General features: G+C 41.1%; 1 protein-coding gene across 4 annotated transcripts in view; it reads left to right on the top strand.

The window, feature by feature from the left end:
- The window catches only part of FGF12 (fibroblast growth factor 12), a 412,502-nt gene that overhangs the window by 99,886 nt on the left and 289,848 nt on the right, over positions 1-22,768 (top strand). The window contains exon 1 of one of the 4 annotated variants that reach the window (XM_061166831.1): positions 22,018-22,754. The exons of 2 other annotated variants lie outside the window; for them this stretch is intronic. In XM_061166831.1, coding sequence (XP_061022814.1) covers positions 22,556-22,754 — 199 coding nt within the window. In that variant the 5' untranslated portion in view covers positions 22,018-22,555. Of the gene's footprint in view, positions 1-22,017; positions 22,755-22,768 lie in introns of those variants that run through there. One more of the 4 variants, XM_061166832.1, reaches the window with a different exon arrangement.

Raw genomic sequence — 22,768 nt, 5'->3', positions numbered from 1 at the left:
TCCTTTGCTGTGCAAATAGGTTTAATCAGGTCCCACTAGTTTACTTTTGTTTTTATTTCTGTTACTCGAGGAAGTGGACCATAGAGGATCTTGTTTTGATTTATGTCATTGAGTGTTCTGCCTATGTTTTCCTCTAAGAATTTTAGTTTCTGGTCTTATATTTAGGTCTTTATCCATTTTGAGTTTATCTTTGTGTATGGTGTTAGGAAATGTTCTAATTTCATTCTTTTACATGTAGCTGTCCAGTTTTCCCAGCCCCATTTTTTGAAGAGGCTGTCTTTGCCCCATTGTATATTCTTGCCTCCTTTGTCAAAAATAAGGTACCCATAGGTGCATGGGTTTATTTCTGGGCTTTCTATCTTGTTCCATTGGTCTATATTTCTGTTTTTGTGCCAGTACCATACTGTCTTGATGACTGTAGCTTTGTAATATAGTCTGAAGTCAGGAAAGTTGATTCTTCCAGCTCCATTCTTTCTCAAGACTGCTTTGGCTGTTCAGGGTCTTCTGTGTTTCCATATGAATTGTGAAATGTTTTGTTCTAGTTCTGTGAAAACTGCCATTGGTAATTTAATAGGGATTGCAATGAATCTGTAGATTGTGTTTGGTAGTATCGTCATTTTCATAATATTGATTCTTCCTACCCAGGAACATGGAATATCTCTATCTGTTTATGCTGTCTTTGATTTCTTTCATTAGTGTCTTATCATTTTCTGTGTATAGTTCTTTTGTCTCCTTAGGTAAGTTTATTCCTATATATTTAATTCTTTTTGTTGTAATCGTGAATAGAATTGATTCCTTACTTTCTATATCTGATTTTTCATTGTTAGTATAGGGAAATGCAAGTGATTTCTGTGTATTGATTTGTATTCTGAAACTTTGCTATATTTACTGATTAGCTCTAGCAATTTTCTGATACTGTCTTTAAGTTTTTCTGTGTACAGTATCATGTCATCTGCCAACAGTGAGAGCTTTACTTCTTCTTTTCCAATCTGGATTCCTTTTCTTTCTTTTTCTTCTCTGATTGCTGTAGCTAGGACTTCCAGAACTATGTTGAATAATAGTGGTAAAAGTGGACACTCTTGTCTTATTCCTGATCTTAGGGGGAATGCTTTCAGTTTTTCACCATTGAGAATGAAGTTGGCTGTAGGCTTATCATATATGGCCTTTACTATGTTGAGGTAGGTTCCTTCTATGCCCATTTTATTAAGCATTTTAATTATAAATGGGTGCTGAATTTTGTCAAAGACTTTTTCTGCATCTATCAAGATTATCATAAGGTTTTTATCTTTCAAATTGTTAATATGGTGTATCACATTGATTGATTTGTGTATATTGAAGAATCCTTGCATCTCTGGAATAAACTCAACTTGATCATGGTATATGAACTTTTTGATGTGTTGCTGAATTCTGTTTGCTAAAATTTTGTTGAGGATTTTTGCATCTGTGTTCATCAGTTATATTGGCCTGTAGTTTTCTTTTTTTGTGTTGCCTTTGTCTGGTTTTGGTATCAGGGTGATGGTGGCCTCGCAGAATGAGTTTGGAAGTGATCCTTCCTCTGCAATTTTTTGAAAGAGTTTTAGAAGGATAGGCATTAGCTCTTTTTTAAATGTTTGATAGGAGAAGGCAGTGGTAACCCACTCCAGTACTCTTGCCTGGAAAATGCCATGGATGGAGGGGCCTGGTAGGCTGCAGTCCATGGGGTCGCAAAGAGTCGGACACGACTGAGCAACCTCACTTTCACTTTTAACTTTCATGTATTGGAGAAGGAAATGGCAACCTACTCCAGTGTTCTTGCCTGGAGAATCCCAGGGACAGCAGAACCTGGTGGGCTGCCATCTCTGGGGTCGCACAGAGTCGGACACTACTGAAGCGACTTAGCAGCAGCAGCAGCAAATGTTTGATAAAATTCTGTGAAGCCCTCTGGTGCTGGGCTTTTGTCTTTTGGGAGATTTTTGATCACAGCTTCAGTTTCAGTGCTTGTAATTGGGTTCATAATTTCCATTTCTTCCTGGTTCAGTCTTGGAAGATTGAACTTTTCTAAGAATCTGTCCATTTCTTCCAGGTTATCTATTTTATTGCCATATAGTTGTTCAGAATAGTCTCTTAAAATCCCTTGCATCCATAAATTGTCTGTTGTAACCTCTCCTTTTTCATTTCTAATTTTCTTGATTTGATTCTTCTCTCTTTTTTTCTTGATGAGTCTGGCTAAATGTTTGTCAGTTTTGTTTATCTTCTTAAACAACCAGTTTTTATGTTCTTTTTAAATCTTTACTATTGTTTCTTTCATTTCTTTTTCATTTATTTCTGCTCAGATCTTTATGATTTCTTTCCTTCTATTAATTTTTTTGGTTCTTCTTTTTCTAGTTGTTTTAGGTATAGAGTTAAGTTGTCTATTCATTGTTTTTCTTGTTTTTTGAGGTAGGATTGTATTGCTATAAATTTCCCTCTTAGAACTGCCTTTGCTGCATCCCATAGGTTTTGAGTTGTCGTGTTTTCATTGTCATTTGTTTCTAGAAATTTTTTGATTTCCCTTTTGATTTCTTCAGTAACCTGTTGGTTATTTAGAAACGTGTTGTTTAATCTCCATGTGTTTGTGTTTCTTACAGTTTTTTTTCTTGTAATTGATATCTAGCCTAATAGCATTGTAGTCAGAAAAGATGCTTGATACGATTTCAGTTTTTAAATTTACTGAGGTTTGATTTGTGACCCAAGATATGGTCTATCCTGGAGAATGTTCCATGTGCACTTGAGAAGGTGTGTTCTTCTGCATTTGGATGGAATGTTCTGAAGATATTAATGAGATCCATCTCATCTAATGTATCATTTAAGACTTGTGTTTCCTTATTAATTTTCTGTTTTGATGATCTGTCCATTGATATGAGTGGGTTGTTAAAGTCTCCTAGTAATATTGTGTTACTGTCAGTTTCTGCTTTTATGTCTGTTAGTGTTTGTCTATGTATTGAGGCACTCCTATGTTGGGTGCATAGATATTTACAATTGTTATGTCTTCATCTTGGATTAATCCCTTGACCATCATTCCTTATCTCTTATAATCTTTTCCATTTTAAGGTCTATTTTGTCTGATATGAGGATTGCTACTACAGCTTTCTTTTGCTTTCCATTTGCATGGAATACAGTTTTCCATCCTCTCACTTTCAGTCTATATGTGTCTTGAGGACTGAAGTGGGTTTCTTGTAGACAGCGTATATATGGGTCTTGTTTTTGTATCCATTCAGCCAGTCTGGGTCTTTTGGTTAGAGAATTTAATCCATTTACATTTAAAGTAATTATTGATATATATGTTCCCATTGCCATTTTCTTAATTGTTTGAGATTGATTTTGTAGATTTTTTTCCTCTCTTGTATTTCTTGACTATATAAGTCCCTTTAACATTTGTTGTAAAGCTGGTTTGGTGGTACTGAATTCTCTTAACTTTTGCTTGTCTGAGAAGCAAAAATACTTCTTTTTATTTCTCCATCGATTTTGAATGAGATCCTTGCCAAGTATAGGAATCTTGGTTGTAGATTTTCCCCTTTCAGTACTTTAAATATACCCTGCCATTCCCTTCTGGCCTGCAGAGGTTCTGCTGAAAGATCAGCTGTTAAGCATATGGGGTTTCCCTTGTATGTTACTTGTTGCTTCTCCCTTGCTGCTTTTAATGTTCTTTCTTTGTGTTTAGTGTTTGTTAGTTTGATTAGTATGTGTCTTGGCATGTTTCTCCTTGGGTTTTTGTATGGGCCTCTCTGTGCCTCTTGGACTTGATTGACTATTTTCTTCTCTATGTTGGGGAGATTTTCAACTATAATCTCTTCAAAAATTTTCTCATACCCTTTCTTTTTCTCTTCTTTTGGGAGCCCTGTAACTCAAATGTTGGTGTGTTTGATATTGTCCCAGAGGTCTCTGAGACTATCTTCGGTTCTTTTCATTCTTTTTACTTTATTCTGCTCTTCAGAAGTTATTTCCAACATTTTATTTTCCAGCTCACTGAGTCATTCTTCTGCTTCAGATTTTCTGCTGTTGATTCCTTTTAGAGTGTTTTTGGGGCTTCCCTGTTCGCTCAGAAGGTAAAGCATCTGCATGCACTGTGGGAGACCCAGGTTCAATCCCTGGGTCGGGAAGATCCCCTGGCGAAGGAAATGGCAACCCACTCTAGTACTCTTGCCTGGAAAATCCCATGGATAGAGGAGCCTGGTAGGCTACAGTCCATGGGATCACAACGAGTCGAACATGACTGAATGACTTCACTTTCTTTCCTTTAGAGTATTTTTAATTTCAGTAGTTGTGTTGTTTGTCTCTGTATGTTTATTCTTTAATTCTTCTAGGTCTTTGTTAATTGATTCTTGTATTTTCTCCATTTTGCTTTCAAGGTTTTTGATCATCTTTACTATCATTATTCTGAATTCTTTTTCAGGTAGTTTGCTTATTTCCTCTTGATTTATTTGAACTTCTGTGTTTCTAGTTTGTTTCTTGATTTGTGTAGTATTTCTCTGCCTTTTCGTTATTTTTCTTAACTTACTGTGTTAGAGGTGTCCTTTTCCCAGGCTTCAAGGAAAGTTGAATTCTTTCCTTGAAGAAGGTTGAATTCTTTCTTCCTTTTGGTCTGCCCTCCTAAGGTTGGTCCAGTGGTTTGTGTAAGCTTCATATAGGGTGAGATTTGTGCTGAGTTTTTGTTTGTTTGTTTGTTTTTCCTTTGGTTGGCAAGGGGGTGGTAATCCTGTCTGCTGATGATTGGGTCTGTATTTTTGTTTTGTTTGTTGCTTAGATGAGGCATCCTGCACAGGGTGGTTGGATGATGCTGCGTTTTGTATTCAGGCAGTTTCGGTTGTGTGAGTTCTCACTATTTCATACTCCCTAGGGTTAGTTCTCTGGTAGTCTAGGGTCTTGGAGTCAATGCTCCCACTCCAAAGGCTCAGGGCTTGATCTCTGGTCAAGAATAAGGATTACACAAGTGGTTTGTTATGGCATTAAGCGAGATTAAAATAAATATACAAAAACGAGAAACCAAAATGAACCCCTAACAAATGGTAGTTACAAAATCAGGCAAATAATAATTAAAATAATGGAATATGCACATATACATGTACACCCATGTGCAAAGTCAAAACCGTCCAACAAAAGTAAAGTGCAGCAGATTGACCCAGTGAACAAAGGAAATAAAAAATTGTATTTACCAGTTAAGAACAAAACTAACAAAGGCACAAACCAGAAAACAAAACTAAAGCAAGGTGCCAAGTGGGGAATAAAGCACTGAAAACAAAGCTAACAAATATGTTGAGAGGAAAGGAGAGAAAGGTAGATATGCAACGTTAAATAGAGGTAGATGAAAAAGATTTCTGCCCATTAAAGATTAACTGCAAAGGTTAAAGAACAGTAGGAAAGGCATACAAAGGAATAAATGTAGAAAAAATGTAATATGTTTAAAAGGATTAAAAATTAATATTATAAAAAAGAGAAAAGAAAAAAAAAATGGAAGAAGAAAAAAGGAGAAAGAAAAAAATTATCCAAAAGAATCTACAGAACAAGTCAAAACATGAGACCAATAAATGTTTTTCTTGAATCACTGGTGTCAGAGTCCTTTCCCTCGCTAGGAGTCACAGTCCACCTACCTCCCCAGGATTCCCTCCAACACTGTGCTGATCTCTGGACCTGCTATGGGGGCAGATTAGATTCTAACCTGGTCCTACTCCTGTGTGTTCTTGCCTCCAATGTCCACAGCTATCAGAACTAGTGTGTTTTCTTTTGTGGGAGCTCTCAATGGCCTTTTATATATTCCATAGATGTGGAGTTTGCCTAGTTGATTGTGTGGATTTAATCTGCAGCTTGTGCAGCTGGTGGGAAGGTTCTGGGTCTTCTTCCTTAGCCACACTGCCCCTGGGTTTCAATTGTGGTTTTTTTTTCCACCGCTACATGTGGGTCGCCCCCTGGGGTTTGCTCCTGAGGCTGCCCTGGAGGACTTGGGTTTGCCCCTGTGAGGGCCAGGTGTGGAGGTGGTGCAGCTGCTTGGGTCGCAGGGGTTCTGGCAGCACCAGGTACTCAGGGGGGTTAGCGGCTAGGGCAGCAGGAAATATAGTGCTCTAGAAGGGTATTTGGCCAATATGCTCCAGTATTCTTGCCTGGAGAACCCCCTCTCCCTGACAGAGTAGCCTGGCAGGCCACAACCTACAGGGTCGCAGAGTTGGACAAGACCGAAGTGACCTGGGGCGCGTAGACACAAGACTTTTTTTGCCTGTGGCAGCTCTGCCCTAATATGTGAGTCGAGTGTGAAGGTGTCCCAGCTGCTTGGCTTTTGGGGACCCTGGCGGCGCCAAGTGTGCAGGGACATGGACTGCCTCTGCCGCAGGAGTTATGATCCTATCAGAGTCTTTTTCTGAGCCTGTTGTAACTGGCGATCAGAAGGCCTCTTTGGCCAGTCTTTCTCTGTAGCTCTGCCCTGTTCAGGCACTTAGGGGGCTCCCTTGCCTGGGGTCCTTCTCTGTTCAGCTGGGGTCCCACTCTGTAGACTGGCATGTCAGGCACTTAAAGGGGGCACGCCGGGTGGGGTCCCACTCTGTAGTTGAGCGTGTCAGGCGTTTGACGGGCCAGCCTCTCTATTGTTCAGCTGCTGATGCTGGCTGTGGGGGAGAGAGTGGCTATGGTGATGGGCTCCACCGCCTGCGTGTGACTCAGCAGTATTTCCTTGCTTCCATGGCTGCCTGGCTTTCCTCCACTGGCATTTCCCACCATGATCTCCTCCCTCACATCCCCTCAATCAGTGTCTCTGCAGTCAACAGCAGCCCTCGCTCTGGGACTGCTCCACAGTCCCTAAAATCTAAGCTGCTAGCGGCTGCGCCTTCCAGGGCACCAGTGTTCCTGTCCGGGGTATGTATGGCTGCAGCAAGGACTGTCTGAGTCTCATTCTGTATAGGCTGCCACAGATCAGCTGTTCCACTCTCAGCCTTAAATGTTTCTCCTCTGACTCAGACGATTGCCCGGATGTGGGGATCGGACCCCTGCTTCAGTTTCCCCACCTGCCGAGGGCAGGTCCAGTCCTGCTAACACTCCTGTTTGTCCCCCTCGTTCTTTCTTCCTACCAGGTTATGCGTGGTTCTATGTATTGTTTTCCACTGGTCAGGTACTCCTGCCTGCTCTCAGCTGGGGTTCTGCATGCCCTTCTGTGTCTGAGCTGTATTCCTGATGTGTCCGTGGAGAGAGATGTACTCCATGTCCACCTGCTCCTCCGCCATCTTGTTCTCCCCTATTCTGCATTTTGAAGATAATACTTTGTATACAGTAAAGTAAAAATTGTCAGGCAAGAAGTGCAATGGTTGTCTTCTCAAATTCCTAACTTCATCAATGTGACAACTTGCAATCTACCTTCTGATGTCTCTTCATCTTCCCCACTGTGTTTTGGGATATTTAGTTCTAAATTATTTTGTAAGACTTTTTCTCTTAGTATATAAGTTTTTTCAAATTGGTTTTAAGTTTTTTGGATTTGTGATTCTCCTTTTTCATTCTAAAAAGTAATATCAAAGATACAGTATTCAAAGCTGTGAATATGTACATAGATTTAAATATTTCCTGCTTTCTACTGTAAATTGAGTCTCCAGGTTTCTCTATGATCACTCATAGTAGTAATTGTCCATCTTGTAGGAGACAACTGCATCTTCAGGACAAATAAGTATTTTCAACACTCTCCATGATGGACCTCACAGTTTACCTACAGAAACCCTTCTGTGCAGGGAACTCATTGAGTTGCTAACACTATTCTTTACCCTCATAATCCTTTTCCTTTGTTAAGCCATTAACTTTTGGTTACTTTAAAGTATCCTACCTCAGTGTGGAATCTTCCTTGCAGAGAGCAGCATCCAGAAGGATCAGTGACCATCCTCTGTATAATACACTGTGGTTTTGACTCACACCTTAGGGGCTTTTATTTATTTACTTATTAAATATTTATTTGGCTGTCTTGGGTCTTAGTTACACCACACAGGATCTTTGTTGCATCATGAAGGATCTTTTGTTGCAGCGCATGAACTCTAGTTGTGGCACATGGGGTCAATAGTTGCAGCACACAGGCTTCAATAGTTGTGGCACACGGGATTAGTGGCTCTGTGGCATGTGGGATCTTGGTTCTCTGACCAGGGATCGAACCCATGTCTCCTGCTTTGCAAGGTGGATTCTTAACCACTGGACCAGAAGGGAAGGCCCCTTAGGGGCTTTTTACACTGGCCTTTCCTGAGGAGCTTTCCTTACTCACATTTTCATAGGTTTATATGTTTTCTTTCCCTTAATCTATAATGCTACAGCTATGGTAACAATAGCATTTACCCTTTCAACTGTTCATTAAGTGCCACTTATGATCAGTTATGTAGACTTTGTGACACACGTTCATGCTATATATAAAAGAAATCTTAGCTCTGTGCTTCCTTCCCAGGGTTGTCCTGATATGCTTCCTTTGACAGTCTCCTTGAATCTTGCTCCATTTTACTGTTAATTTTCCCTACTAGTAATGAGTTTCACCATTCATTAAGCTTACCCTTTTACTTTCTTATTAAAAAAAAAAAAAGTTTTGCCACGTTTTGCCTTGGATACATCCTATAGTGATTTTGATTCATTCTCTACCCCAGCAATGCTGACTGTAACCATTTTATAGAATACTCATTTCCTCTCTGAAGACCTTCCTCTTGTGGTTTTTGCCTCCTGATCTTGACTTGAATGTCTGTGCCGATGGGGAACTCACATTTGCTGTTTAGTCTGCACTTCCTTGTATATAACTGCTTATGGAATCCAATTTTGCCTCTGGACACATAAGATACCTATTTTTTCAATAGGAACATTTCCGATACTTGATGACAGACACAGCTTTCCTCATTTCTCTACCCCTGGCTCTAGTTATTAAGCTAGTACTTCAAATTAGGTCATGATCACCAGAGAACGACATGAATGCTTGCCTGTGACTTGAATTCTGAGTGGCCTTAACTCATGGGTTATCTTAATCTTTCTAACACTTTAAGGGTATAAATGATCCTCTTTTAAATTCATATTGTGGATTCATCATCTAAAAAGTTACAAAGAGAGCTTTGGATTTGGTGTCAGTTAAACAAAATTTGAATTCAAACAAAACTTGAATTCTTGACCAGACTCATACTTCAGTTTTTTCTGACTTACAATTTTTTCATTGTACATGTGGATAGCAGTGTTGGCCTTGTGTGGTTATCCTGAGGATTAATTAAATGAACCTGTATAGAGCTGGTGCCTAGTAAGTCTTATTTTCCCTTCTCTTTCCTACTCTATCCTTTCTTTCCTTCTAATAGTTAAAAAAAAATTAACTATGGTTGACTTACAATATTATATTAGTTTCAGGTGTATAGCAGTGATTCATTATTTTTATAGTTTATACTCCATTAAAATTAATACAAGATAATGGATATAATTCCTTGTGCAATACAATATATCCTTGTTGCTTATCTATTGCATATAGTAGTTTGTGTCTCTTAATACCATACCCCCAGTGTGTTCCTCCTATTTCCCTCTCCCTCCTGGTAACCTCTAAATTTGTTTGTTTTCTAAATCTGTGAGTTTGTTTCTGTTTTACTATTTACACTAATTTGTATTATATTTTAGATATATTTTAGATATAAATGATTTCACACGGTATTTGTCTTTCTCTGATTTATTTCATGAGCATAATATACTCTAGGTCTATCTATCTTGCTACAAATGACAGAATTTCATTCTTTTTTTATGACTGAGTAATATTCTATTATGGTGCTTCCCATGTAGCTCAGTGGTAAAGAGTCTGCCTGCCAATGCAGAAGATGCAGGTTTGATCCCTGGGCCAGGAATATCTGCTGGAAGAGGAAACGGCAACCCACTCCAGTAATTTTGCTGGGAAAATCCCATAGACAGAGGAGCCTGGTGGGCTGTAGTCCATGGGGTCACACAGAATTGGACATGACTGAGTGACTAAGCACACACAGATAGGATATTCTATTATATATATAATCATAATTTTTATCAAGTCATCTATTCATGGACTCTTGGGTTGCTTCCATGTCTTGGCTATTGTAAGTAGAGCTGCTATGAACATTGGGATCGATGTATCTTTTTGAATTAGTGTTTCCATTTTGTGTGGAGATATACCTGGGAGTAGAATTGCTGGGTTGTATGGTTGTTCTATTTTTAGCTTTTTGAGAAGTTCTAATACTGTTTTCTGTAGTGGGTGTGCCATTTTGTATTTCCATGAACAGTGTACATCTTTGGCAACATTTGCTATTTGTAGACTTTTTGATGTTAGCCATTCTGAGGTGTGTGAAGTGATAGCTTTTAATTTTCATTTCTCTAATAATTAGTGATATTGAGCATCTTTTTATGTGTTTATTAGTCATCTATATGTCATCTTTGGGAAACTGTATCTTTAGGTCCACTACCCATTTATTAGATTGAATTATTTGTTTTTTTTTATATTGAATTGTATGAGCTATTTATATATTTTAGCTATTAACCCCTTGTCAGTTATATAATTTCCAAATATTCTCTCCCACTCTATTGCTTATCTTTTCATTTTGTCAATGATATCCTTTGCTGTGCAAAAGCTTTTAAGTTTAATTAGGTCCCATTTGTTTATTTTTGCTTTTATTTCTTTTGCCTTTGGAGACAGATCCAAAAATATATATAAATATTGCTGAAATATATGTCAAAATGTTCTGCCTATGTTCTTCTCTAGGAATTTTATGGTTTCTGATCATACAGTTAGGTCTTTAATCTATTTTGAGTTTATTTTTATATATGGTATGAGAAAAAGATCTAATCTCATTGTTTTACTGTAGATGTCCATTTTCCCAGCATCACTTATTGAAGAGACTGTCTTTTCTCCATTATATATTCTTTCCCCCTTTGTTGTAGATTAATTGACCATAGGTATGTAAGTTTATTTCTGGGCTCTTTATTCTGTTCCATTGATATGCTTCTTTTTATGCCAGTACTTTACAGTTTTATTTACTGTAGCTTTGTAGTATAGTCTACAGTCTGAGAGAGTGACACCTCCAGCTATGTTTTTTTTCCTCTCAAGATTGCTTTGGCAATTTGGGGTCAATTGTGGTTCCATATGAATATTAGGATTATTTTTTACAGTTCCGTGAAATGTAATAAGATTTCTATCAGGATTGCATTAAACCTGTAGATTGATTTGGGTAGTATGGTCATTTTAGCAATTTTAATTTTTCCACTCCTAGAGCATAGGGTATTGTTGCATTTCTTTGTATCATCTTCAGTTTCCTTTATCCATGTTCTCAGAGTACAGGTCATTCACCTCCTTGGTTAAGTTTATTCCTAGATATTTTTAATTTTTAGGTGATTTTTAAACAGTTGCTTTTTTTTAACTTTCTCTTTTCTAATAGTTCACTATTGTGTATAGAATAGCAAGAAATTTATGTGTATTAACTTTGTATCCTGAAACTTTCCTGAATTTATTTATTAGTTCTAATAGTTTCGAGGTGAAGCCTTTAGGGTTTTCTATATAAATACCATGCTATCTGCAAATAGTTATAATCCATTCTTCCTTTTCAATTTGCATATCTTTTCTTATTTCTTGTCTGGTTGCTGCAGCCAAGATTTCATATATTATGTTAAATAGAAGTGGTGAGAGTGAGTATCCTTGTCTTATTCATGAATTTAGCAGGAAGGCTTTCACCTTTTTGAGTATGATGTTAAGTTCAGTTCAGTCGCTCAGTCATGTCCGACTCTTTGCGACTCCATGGACTGCAGCACGCCAGGCCTCCCTGTCCATCGCCAACTCCCGGAGTTTACTCAAACTCATGTCCATTGAGTCGGTGATGCCATCCAACCATCTCATCCTCTGTCATCCCCTTCTTCTCCTGCCTTCAATCTTTCCAGCATCAGGGTCTTTTCAAATGAGTCAGGTCTTCGCATCAGGTGGCCAGAGTATTGGAGCTTCAGCTTCAACATCAGTCCTTCCAATGAACATTCGTGACTGATCTCCTTTAGGATGGACATGTTGGATCTCCTTGCAGTCCAAGGGACTCTCAAGAGTCTTCTCCAACACCACAGTTCAAAAGCATCAATTCTTCAGCATTCAGCTTTCTTTATAGTCCATCACTGAGATAATTTACAACTAACATCTAGATAACTTGATATGGTTCATTCTCTGGAGTTTACAGCTGCAGACTTACTATATTAGAAGTCTCTATGAGAGTGTTTTCCTATATAGTTTCTAGCCTGATTCTGTTTGATAGAGAACATTTTTTCACTTGAAAGTCAGAAAAACTTTAAGTGTGGATGGATTATTCAAAATCCCAATAAAAAAAGAAAGGTATACCTCTTCCTTGAGTTAAATGCACTTCCCAACTCCACATCTCTTTCTTATCTGATGCCTTAAACTATGACTTTCCAACTCACTTAAGGGAATAACGCTTCTCCTTTCAAGAATGTTGTGGGTTTACATTAGGATTTTGTCATTGTGGCACCATCAGAAAAAAGTAGCCTGACATCTGTGCTAGGTTCATAAAGAGGATAAGAGAAAACACATTACTAGATTAAGGCCATGTGTTTTCCTTTATATTTATCAGATATTTGTGTCTTTCTTTCTTTCTTTTTTTTTTTTTCATAGCCACTACTTACCTGATGCTATCAGAGATTAAAGATGAGACCACTATTAATAAAAGTATGCCTAAGGTAAAATGCAAGACTGTTCTCACTCATTCTGAACATTTAATACTTTCAAATCAAATTAAATCAACACACATTTACAGAGTGTCTACTATTGTCAAAGTAATGTACTAGATCCTCACGGGTACAAAAAAAGGTAAATCATGATTCTCCTCAATTCTGTTTCTACTTTTAACACAAAGTCAACATTCTTTCCCTAGCTTCTTTCCTCAGAAAATAATAAATTCTTCCAGTTACTTATCTTTTAAAAGCTAGCTATGGCTATTTCCTTGTCTTTTTCCTTTTTAGGAATGAGAGGAAGAACTGTCAAAATGAAGAGAATAGAATGGATCTTTTCTCCATTGCTGTCTTAGCATATTCAACTAACTGGAGATCATTTTCTAGCTTACTTTTTAAAGAAATTTCTTTGTGGTCTCTAGTGATTACAATATGTATATATTGTCTAGAATGGATTGATGACCTCATGAGATCCCTTCTAGCTAATACTGTATGTTTAAAAAGTAATATCCTATCCAAAACATTACAAACATATCATTGCTCTTTCTTGCTTCAAATGCTGTTTAAATAAATATGCTTATACAATCATCTTATTCTTTTCTGGATATCTAACCACTAAAATGCATGTTAATAACTATATCTATCTATCTATTCATCCATCCATCTTGGCTTTGATAGCATAAACAAACAGCCATCTACACCAATATACTCTTGATTTCATGCTGCATATGGTGAATTACTGGGCAAAATTAATCATAGGAGAATATAATTTTATGTGAAAATAATTGGTAAGTGAATGACCTAGAAGTTTATTAAGTGCTTTCATTTACTACCATGGATTTCTCTAACATTTTCTTGTCTCCACAGTATTCCAAAAGGAAGCTTGCCAGATATTTTTATTTTGAGCTATTTTGTTTAGCCTAACAATGTGAATTTAGAGGTTTGTAGATGAATGATGCTACTTTTCATCTATCCATCCATCTACTCATCTACCCATTCATTCATTCATTCATTTTTTCACTTATTCATACAGTTCCTTGTTTCAGAAACTAATGCTATCTTTTCAGCATACTACTTTAATTAATCTAAGTCATTTTACTGGCAAACAAAGTTAGACTCAGACAAAGTAACTTTATGCAAGGAAAGATTATTCTAAATCACCTATTCTTTCTAATTTACATTTCTTTAAAAATTTTTGATTTATTTACTTTTTGGCTGTGCTGGATCTTCATTGCTGTGTGGACTTTCTCTAGTTGCAGTGCATGGGGGCTGCTCTCTAGTGACAGGGTGCATGCTTCTTATTGTGGTGGCTTCTCTTGTTGTGGAGCACAGGCTCTAGGGCACAGGGGTTTCAGTAGTTGCTGCACGAAGGCTTAGTAGTTTCATTTCCTGGGATCTAAGAGCACAGGCTCAGTAGTTGTGACATAAAGGCTGAGCTGCTCTGCGGAACATGGGATACTCCCAGACCAGGGATTGAAACTGTGTCTCTTGCATTGACGGATTCTTTATCACTGAGCCACGAGGGAAGCCCTCTAATTTACATTTTAATTTTAGAGAATTCTTAACAGTTTGGACTACAAATGACCTTACTGGTCACCACTTCCATTTGATCCCCTGAAAATTTTGTCTAGCCAATTTGGATATTTCAGTTATTTCCAATACAGCCTTATTAAATATCAAATATATATCCAATAAAATCTTATTAAATATCAAATAGGATCAATGGAGTCTTTCACTAATGGTTATTTTCACAGAGCCCAGTGCTACATGCACATGGGACAAAATATGAATTTATGACAATTTTAATAATATAATTTGAATGTCAGTCATGTGCTGGATGCTGGAAGAGACTGCTATTTCAACAAGATCCATTCCCTGAAAATTTGGAATCTAAATTTAGAAATGGAGCAACTAGGTCCATGGAGAAAGCAGCTCAGTACAGATGGGTGACAGCATGAATTTTAGGATTATCAAACCATTTTAAGGTCATTTTGATCATAGTCTGAGCCTTTAAAAATTGACTAATCATTTTATCAATTCTGTGGTCTCTTTTTTCATTATTGTTATATTCCTTTTCTTCTCTGAATGTGTGTGTGTGTGTATGAGAGGGGGTGGTGGGATTGAGAGAAGAGAGAGAGAGAAAGATAAAAGCTGAAACTATACACCTAAATACAGGGGGTGGAAGTTGGTCAGTGCAAAAATCTGGATACCATGTGGCCTCTAAGGATATCCAATTTTAATAGATAGATGGTATTTAGACAGATTTTAGAGTATTTATAAAGCAAAATGATCAAGCTGGAAATGAGGAGCTGAGTTTGTTTCTTTGAGAATAGATGTTTCATTTTTACTTAACAAGATTGGTGGATGGTTGGATAAATTCATGAATTAATTCATTAAAGTATTTATTGAGTGTCTGCTATTTACTAATATTTAAGGAACTGGAGATAGGAAAGTAAATAAAAAAGACAAACTTCTTGTCATTATGGGTTTTACATTCTTATGAGGATCTTCCAGCTACATTCCTCATCTAGAAGGAAGAGGTATCACTGAAGCAATGGCACTAGAAATTAGGAAAGGGTAAAAATGATGGAGAATCAATTGGGGGCAGTTTTTAAAGATCCTCAATCCAGCTAGGAAAGAAAATAACCAAGGGCCAGATATGTGTTTCAAGTCAAACCAATGTACATTTTTTTTAGGAATGCGAAGGGAAGAAGTGTAACTTTATAAATTTATAACTTAAAAATTTCTCTAATTTCTGTTTTGATTTAGTTTTTCTGTAGTTTTCTCATGAAGCTCAACTTAAATTACTAAACTAAGGAGGTGAGTGTTTGGAGGCCTCAGTCTCAGAACCAAAGATACCCTCTTATGCCAGGAGTGAGGAGACAACCACCTTAGCTCCTAGGCACAGAGAGAGGTAAAAGCTGTGGCGGGAGAAGATTTGGGACACTTAAGGCCCGCACTCCTTTCCCACACAGAATGATCTCTTCAAGGTCATTTACAAGGTGTGAAATCCTGCTCAGGGAGGACTGAAGTCAGAGAATGAAAGGACATATTACATTCTCATCTTTTCTTCATGTGCAGGTTTAGTTACTTAGGGCTGTCTGACTCTTTTGTGACCCCATGGACTGAGGCACACCAGGCTCCTCTGTCCATGGGATTTCCCAGGCAAGAATACTGGAGTGGGTTGCCATTGCCTTCTTCAGGGGATCTTACTGACCCAGGGATCGAACCAGGGTCTCCTGCATTGCAAGCAGTCTCCTATATTGAAGGTGGGTTCTTTACTGACTGAGTCCCCAGGGCAATTTTTTCTTTATGTGAGCTCAGTTGGGCCATGAGAAACACTGAAGTCAGAAGGCCTAGATTAAACTCATGTATCTTAACTCATCTGTTGTGGGGTCTTGGGAGATTACATCACTTATTAGAGTCTCATTTTGTAAATTGGGTTATTATTATGTCCTTAATTTTCCTTCCAAGATTGTTGAAAGCCTTAATAAGATAATACATGGAAGATGATTTCTAAACAGTAAAAAGACTATCAATGCTAATGATGATTATATTCTTATTTTATTAATTGAATTACATGGTTATTTATGGCATCATGCTTCTGTTGACATACAGTGTAACATAGAGGGTAAAAAAGCAGCTCTGGAAATAATTAAATTAGTTAAATTTGAATCCTGCCAGTTCTTGACTGGGTGGCTGACTAAGCAACTTAACCTCTCCATGTGTCAGTTTCTTCATTTATAAAATGAGAATAATGACAGAACATACCTTATAGGGAGGATTCAATGTATCAATAATTGCAAGTCACTCAGAACTCTGCAGGGAGTTTAGCCCTGGCTCACCATAGTTAGAGCTTATATTTCTTATTAAAACAGACATTCTTTAAAACATTGATAATTTCTTTACTTGGGCAATAAGGATACTAACTTTAATCTGTGTCGTGAAGAAGAATTAAGTCTTTCTTATTTTGAGAGATGACTAAAACCAGACAAATATATCACATATAGTAATTGTTAAACTGTTGAATAAGGAAATCACATAAAGGAAATAAAGGAAAATCACAAATTATTAGAAAGTAATCATTTGTGCTGCTGTAACCAGCCTATTTTAACTGGCAATCTGGCAGTGAAAAGGAAATCGAAGTACACCCATTGTGTGGGATAGCATTCATGGAGAAAAGGTCTTCTTCTACCTGTCAAGCCTGCAGTGTTAGGGGCTGGTGAGGTCATATTCACCAAGTTTTGAGTCAGGGGGCCGACTCAAAGCAGGATCTCAGAGCAGGATGATATACCAGCAGAGCTGGACTCCTTTGTGTTTCCAATAGACAAGGACATTGACAATATTCCACTAATGAAAATTTTATTTGCCATTACAATGTCAAAGTCAATCGTTCATTTCAAGTGGATTTCCAGCCTTTGTTAAATACATTGTGTCCACGAGTGACTGATGATATGCTTGAATCACAAGGTATGTTTTCCTGTTTTGGCAAGCCTGAATTTTATAGCAGGGGTTGCTTTAAATGGATATTTTAATGATGGCATGCTCATTCTAATACTTTACTTTATTATCACATCTTCTTTGAGCCTGCAGCAGCCCAGTTAGATAAGGAACTACTTGTGTCATTGTCATTGATGTATTTTGCAGATGTGGTTTGGAGATTGAATAGCTTGTGCAGTAGCATACAGCAAGTATGACATGAGCCAAATAAGATCATGATGGCATGAACTATAAGCTTTGAGGGCAGGGAGGATAGAGAGATGTATAGAGTTCCTCTTGGTAACTGAAACAGGCCTTGGATGCAATGTGTGCCCAATTCAACCTTTCAAATGAATGAACGGAGTGGTCCTATTTTGATTAGTGGTCCTAGTTTGATTTGGGAGTTGAAAGACTTGGCCTATGAATAAGGGAAAGACTATTCGACATTCTGTTTTTTTTCCCCTTTAAAAATGGAGATGATTTTAAAATATAGAGATGATTAAGACTATGTTTTATTTGTTTGAAGGTAGGTCAGAAATATAAATATAATTAACCTTTCAATGTGTATCTGGCAACTTTCTCCAAGTAATTCAACTGCTTCCACATATGATGTTTTCAAAACTGTAAATGGAAATTATCAAGTTGTATTAAAAAAGCATAAAAGCCAAGGTATTGTTATCCCTGAGATATTGCCCTTCAAAATGACCTGATTGTTTTAATTAAATCATCAGTGGGTTGATTTAATTTCCTCCTGACCGCTCCCCTCCACCCCCGAATGCAAAAAGATATCAGAAATGTCTTATTAACCATGAAAGAAAACTTATGAGACTTAGTGGCCTAGGAAGGAAAGTAATGAATTTCTGAATATGAAAAAGATTAACTAGGGTATTGCTTCTGATCTTAAGAGCCTTGTACATAGGTTCTATGTAACTTCTCAAATTTTCCTATACTAACTTCTTCTCATTGGACAAATGAAGAAAATGATGCTGTTGATAACTTAAAGTGCTCAACAGCTAAAATGCACCCTGACAATAGCTGCAGTAGTACAAGGGAAAAAGTAAAGTCTTTGTTGTTTAATTGAATCAAAAACACCACATTCTTTTAGTAGAGATCTAAAGACATGGAGTGTCACTTTCAGGAAGCTAGCATTTATTGTTTTCATTTTGTTCTATAAATGCCTAACGATGCTGTCAAGACAGGGAAAACTTCAAACAGCGAGTGTTATCTGCTTTTTTTCTCTTCTCTCATCACCCTCTTCTATTGTGTGCTGCTACACTGGTTACCTTCTGCATCGAAACATCTTCGTATGTCATAAACCCACAGGAAAAGAAAAAATCAACACACTCAAAGATTAGAGAACACACATTCCCTTTCCAGGCCTGTTTTGGTGGGCGTAGAACTGCAGTTCTAGTGAAGTATATTAATTTTTTGAGAGTCTGAGTTTATTTCTCTTTTCTAGGATTTTGTATTATTGAAAAATGTACCCCTGTATATCTATATCTATATATCTTTCAAACTCTGACACCTGAAGAACTTGTTAAAAACTTAAAATTCCTGGGCTCTACTCATAGATATTCACATTCTGAGAAACCATCAGAAATCTACATTTAAAAAAAGCATCTCAGAAGAATATCATGCTTTCTCTTAAAAAAATAAACACTGTCATCATCTCTTTTACTCATTTGGCATTTTCCACTTTTCAGAATGCTTGCACATACATATTCAGTTCTGGGAGGTAGATGGGACTGATTGTCCCCATTTTGAGGATAAGAAAAAGGCTCAGAGTTTAGCAGTGATTTCTTCAAGGCCTCACTGTATACTCCTCTCTTGCCCATTTCTCTGGATTCCTCACCTCAGCTGACCTTTTTCTTTTTGAGTATTGAACTGCAAGAGGCAAGGAGCCCCCAGAGCCAGCCAGTACTATTTGTGCCTGCCTTCCTCAAGAATGAGACAAGGCTTGTGGCAGCCAAGGAAGGAAAATAGATAATTTTATCTGTAAAATGTGAACACTTCCCTAATTGACAGTGTTACCAACTGATTTTCAGTAATTTCCCTTACCACATTCAGATGTACTTTTGAAAATGTATTTGGCTGGCTTCACTTTTGGAGAAGAGGGCTGTGTGTGTGTGTGTGTGCGCATGTGTGTGTGTGTGCACGCGTGTGTGTGTGTGTGTCCGTGTGTGTGTATCTTCTCTTCTGAACTTTGTCAGAATCCCAAGTTCACTCCCCTCTTGCAGGCAACCTGAACTGCTGCAGGGGATGTGTGCTTCCCATTGACAGTTGGGATTCCCCACCTCATGGCGCCTTGCCTATTTAATCCTCCTCCAGATGTCTGCCCCTTAAACCCATCTGCCTGTACTGTACCCAGCGGCAGCATGAAAGGTCCGGGCCCCCAGACGAAGTGGAGCTGTTTAACAGTGCTTGCGCTAAACAACTTCATAGGCCTCAGTTCTCATTCTGCTAGGAATCTGGAGGATTCCTGGGCCCTCTCCAGGACCCACATCCATTCTCAGTAGTTTCCTTGACATTCATGTTTCTTGCCCACTATTAGGGTATTTCCAGCATACACCTGTTTCTGCTTGGAAATCACTCGTTAAATCTTTTGGCACTACCCTGGTGGCTTATGGAAATGTCTGTTAAGGGGAGGGCCTAAGGATATTTGAAGACTGGTTGAAGAATGATACTTATTATCACAACAGCCACTTCCAGACCTTAGCATGGCTACTCCTTTATGCTTCCAAAATTTTTCATGCTGCATTTTAGCTTAGGTGACATTTTCTCCTCTGCTGAGTTTTGTGTAGTGTCCACCGGTCACCACAAGCACTCCTGGAGACCTGACTGCCCTCCAGAGCTGGCTATTGACTGCCTTTGCCCACAGTCACCCTCTCCACCTGCATCCTCCCCTCTGTGCAGAGTGTTCACCTGGTCCCTCATTTTAGGGACTGAGTCTGTTTTGCAGCTTTCCGGAGGATCGAACCCAGAAATCTGGGTTCCTGGAATGTGGAAACACTTTTTCCTTTTCCAAAATGAGCTGAAGGTGGGCTCAAGGGGCCATCGTTACTTTCTCTAGTGTCTCCTACCTTCCATTCAAAGCAGAATTCTTTGTGCTCCAGTTTATTGGAGAGACTGCAGACCAATTTCTCTCAATTCCCCCACCCCTAACCTCTCTTTGTGCACCGGGGTCCTTTAACCGGTCGGTGGTGTTTTCTCTCGGGGGAGGGATGGGACTGAGCCGATCCGAGCTGCAGTTGTTTCGCTCTGCCTCTGAGAATTTCTCATCCAAACCTCAATCACGTAGGATTGCGTAGAGAGGAGAAAAGGGGAGAGACAGAAGACGGAGAAGGGGGAGAGGGGTGACGGGAGGGAGGGGGAAGAGTCTGGGAGCCGAGGGCGCGAGGGGAGGGGAGGAGGCTCCGAGCGCGCGGCGCTTCCCTGCGCTCCGGGAGCTCGGCCCCACCTGGGCGCTCCCGAGCTCGCGGCGGGTGGGCGAGCAGTGCCAAAGGTGCTTTGGCGGCCTCCCGCCCTTCGTCCCACCCTCCGTCTCGGTGGCGGTAGTCCTTGCCTGGAGTTTCCTGCGGAGCTAGCGCTCCAGCCGAGCGAACCGGCTAGGCGGCGGCGGCGCCCAGGAGCCGGTGCGGCTCGGCGTGCCGGGAGCCTCGGCCCCCGAATGGGACTCCGCCCGGAGCGCCCCCTCTGGGGCCCAGGGAGGCGGCGGCGGGGGGCACCCCGCTAGCCCGCGGCTCTGAGCGGCCACCCGCGCAGCGAGTTGGGCGAGTAGACGGCAAACCGCACCTGCTTCCTGGCCCCGGCCCCAGAGTCTGCGTCCGGCCCCCAGGGCCCGGGTGGTGCGCTCGGCCGCCTCCCGACGCGCCCAAGCCCGGCGGCCCAGGGACCCCGCTTTCGCCCCGGGCGCCAGACCATGGTGGGCAGCTCCGGAGCGGAGCCGCAGCCGCCTGGAGCCGAAGTCGCCCGCAGCCAGCCCCCGCCCCACCCGAGCCGCCGCGCGGGTATTCGCAGAGCGCTGGTCACTTCCTTCCTCGGCCGGGATGGGCCGCGCGGGACGGAGTGATCGGCCTCGCGTCGGGCGGGTAATCCCCATCTGATCTGCTGCCTGTGAGCTGTCGACTGCCGAGCCGCGCGAGCCTGGGGGGCCGGGGCAGCGCGGCGATGACCTGATCCCGAGCCCCCCTCCTTGCCTGGCTGTCTCTGAGCCTGTGCGGAGAGCGGCTCGGTGCGGCGGCCCCGGGCGGACCATGGCGGGGAGCTCCAGTTAAAGGCGTGTGGGCGCCGAGCTGGAGAAGACACCTTCGGCATCGCTGCCTTTTGAGGGGGCTTATTTAAACTACTGAGTCATTCCAGATTTAGGATTCCCTAAATAATCACCAACTGTGCCCATCTTGTGCCAGAGAGAAAGCGGAAAGAGAAAGAGCGCCCGCTCTTTGGGACCCCGCGTCTCCGCGGCGCTCGCCTCTCGCGGGTTTCTCCCGGAGGGTGCCTGGCCCTGGAGGATCTCCCTCCCTCCCTCCTCCTTTCCTTCCCTCCCCTTCCCTCTTGCCCTCCTCCTCCCTCTCCTCCCGCTCTCTTTGCAGCGCTGCTGGCGGGGAGTCGCGCTCGCCGCAGCTGGAAACATCTGCCCCGCCAGGCGCCCCTACCCCGACTCCAGCTAACCGCTCCCACTTCGCGCCTCTCGGAATTCCAGAACTCGGGCGGCGGGCCCCCGGAGAACCGCAGCCGGGGCGATGCATTCGGTAGACCTCACCCAGCCGGGACGGACCTCCTAATCTCCAGAACTGCGGGCCGCAGGGAGTTAAATTGCTGCCTTCCTCTCCTCTCTTGCGGTTGGTGGCTTGTTTTCTAAAGGAACGTTTTATTCACTTTTTAGCATTTTCTACCGGGGGCACGCTACCCGCCGCGGTCCAGACTCTTGCTTTGTAAACGGGTTTTCTATGTATGTGTGTGTAGATATACTTTGGACACCTTGCAACGCCTGCGCCTCTCCGACAGGGGCACGGCTTGTTGTTTTGGACATCCTTCTTCCCTTTCCACTTGGTACTCCGAACGCAGTGTGACCAAAGTCCCCACTGCCCCCTTGGACGCGGATCGCCTGGGGGTGCAAGTTTGGGATGCAAGAGTCTAGTTAACAGGAAGGCCTGGGACCGCCCCGCCCCCGCCGCCAGAGGTTGGGGAAGTTTACATCTGGATTTTCACACATTTTGTCGCCACTGCCCAGACTCTTGACTAACCTTGTGGGCGCCGGGTTTTCAGTACTGCAGCCTTCTCAAATATTAGCACTGCCTCCCCGCGCCTGCCCTGTCCCTCCAGGCCGCCGAGGTCCTGCCCTGCCCTCGCCCCGGCGGAGCGTGATCCCGAGGGCGCAGTGGAGCCCGGGGCCTGGGGCCCGCGCTGAGCAGCTATGGCTGCAGCGATAGCCAGCTCCTTGATCCGGCAGAAGCGACAGGCGAGGGAGTCCAACAGCGACCGGGTGTCGGCCTCCAAGCGCCGTTCCAGCCCCAGCAAAGACGGGCGCTCCCTGTGCGAGAGGCACGTCCTCGGGGTATTCAGCAAAGTGCGCTTCTGCAGCGGCCGCAAGAGGCCAGTGAGGAGGAGACCAGGTCAGTAGAAGCCC

This window comes from Dama dama, chromosome 19 (assembly GCF_033118175.1).
Source record: "Dama dama isolate Ldn47 chromosome 19, ASM3311817v1, whole genome shotgun sequence".
Classification (NCBI taxonomy): Eukaryota; Metazoa; Chordata; class Mammalia; order Artiodactyla; family Cervidae; genus Dama; species Dama dama.
The sequence above is the reverse complement of the archived record's forward strand: the minus strand, read 5'-3'. Positions and strand labels throughout refer to the sequence as shown.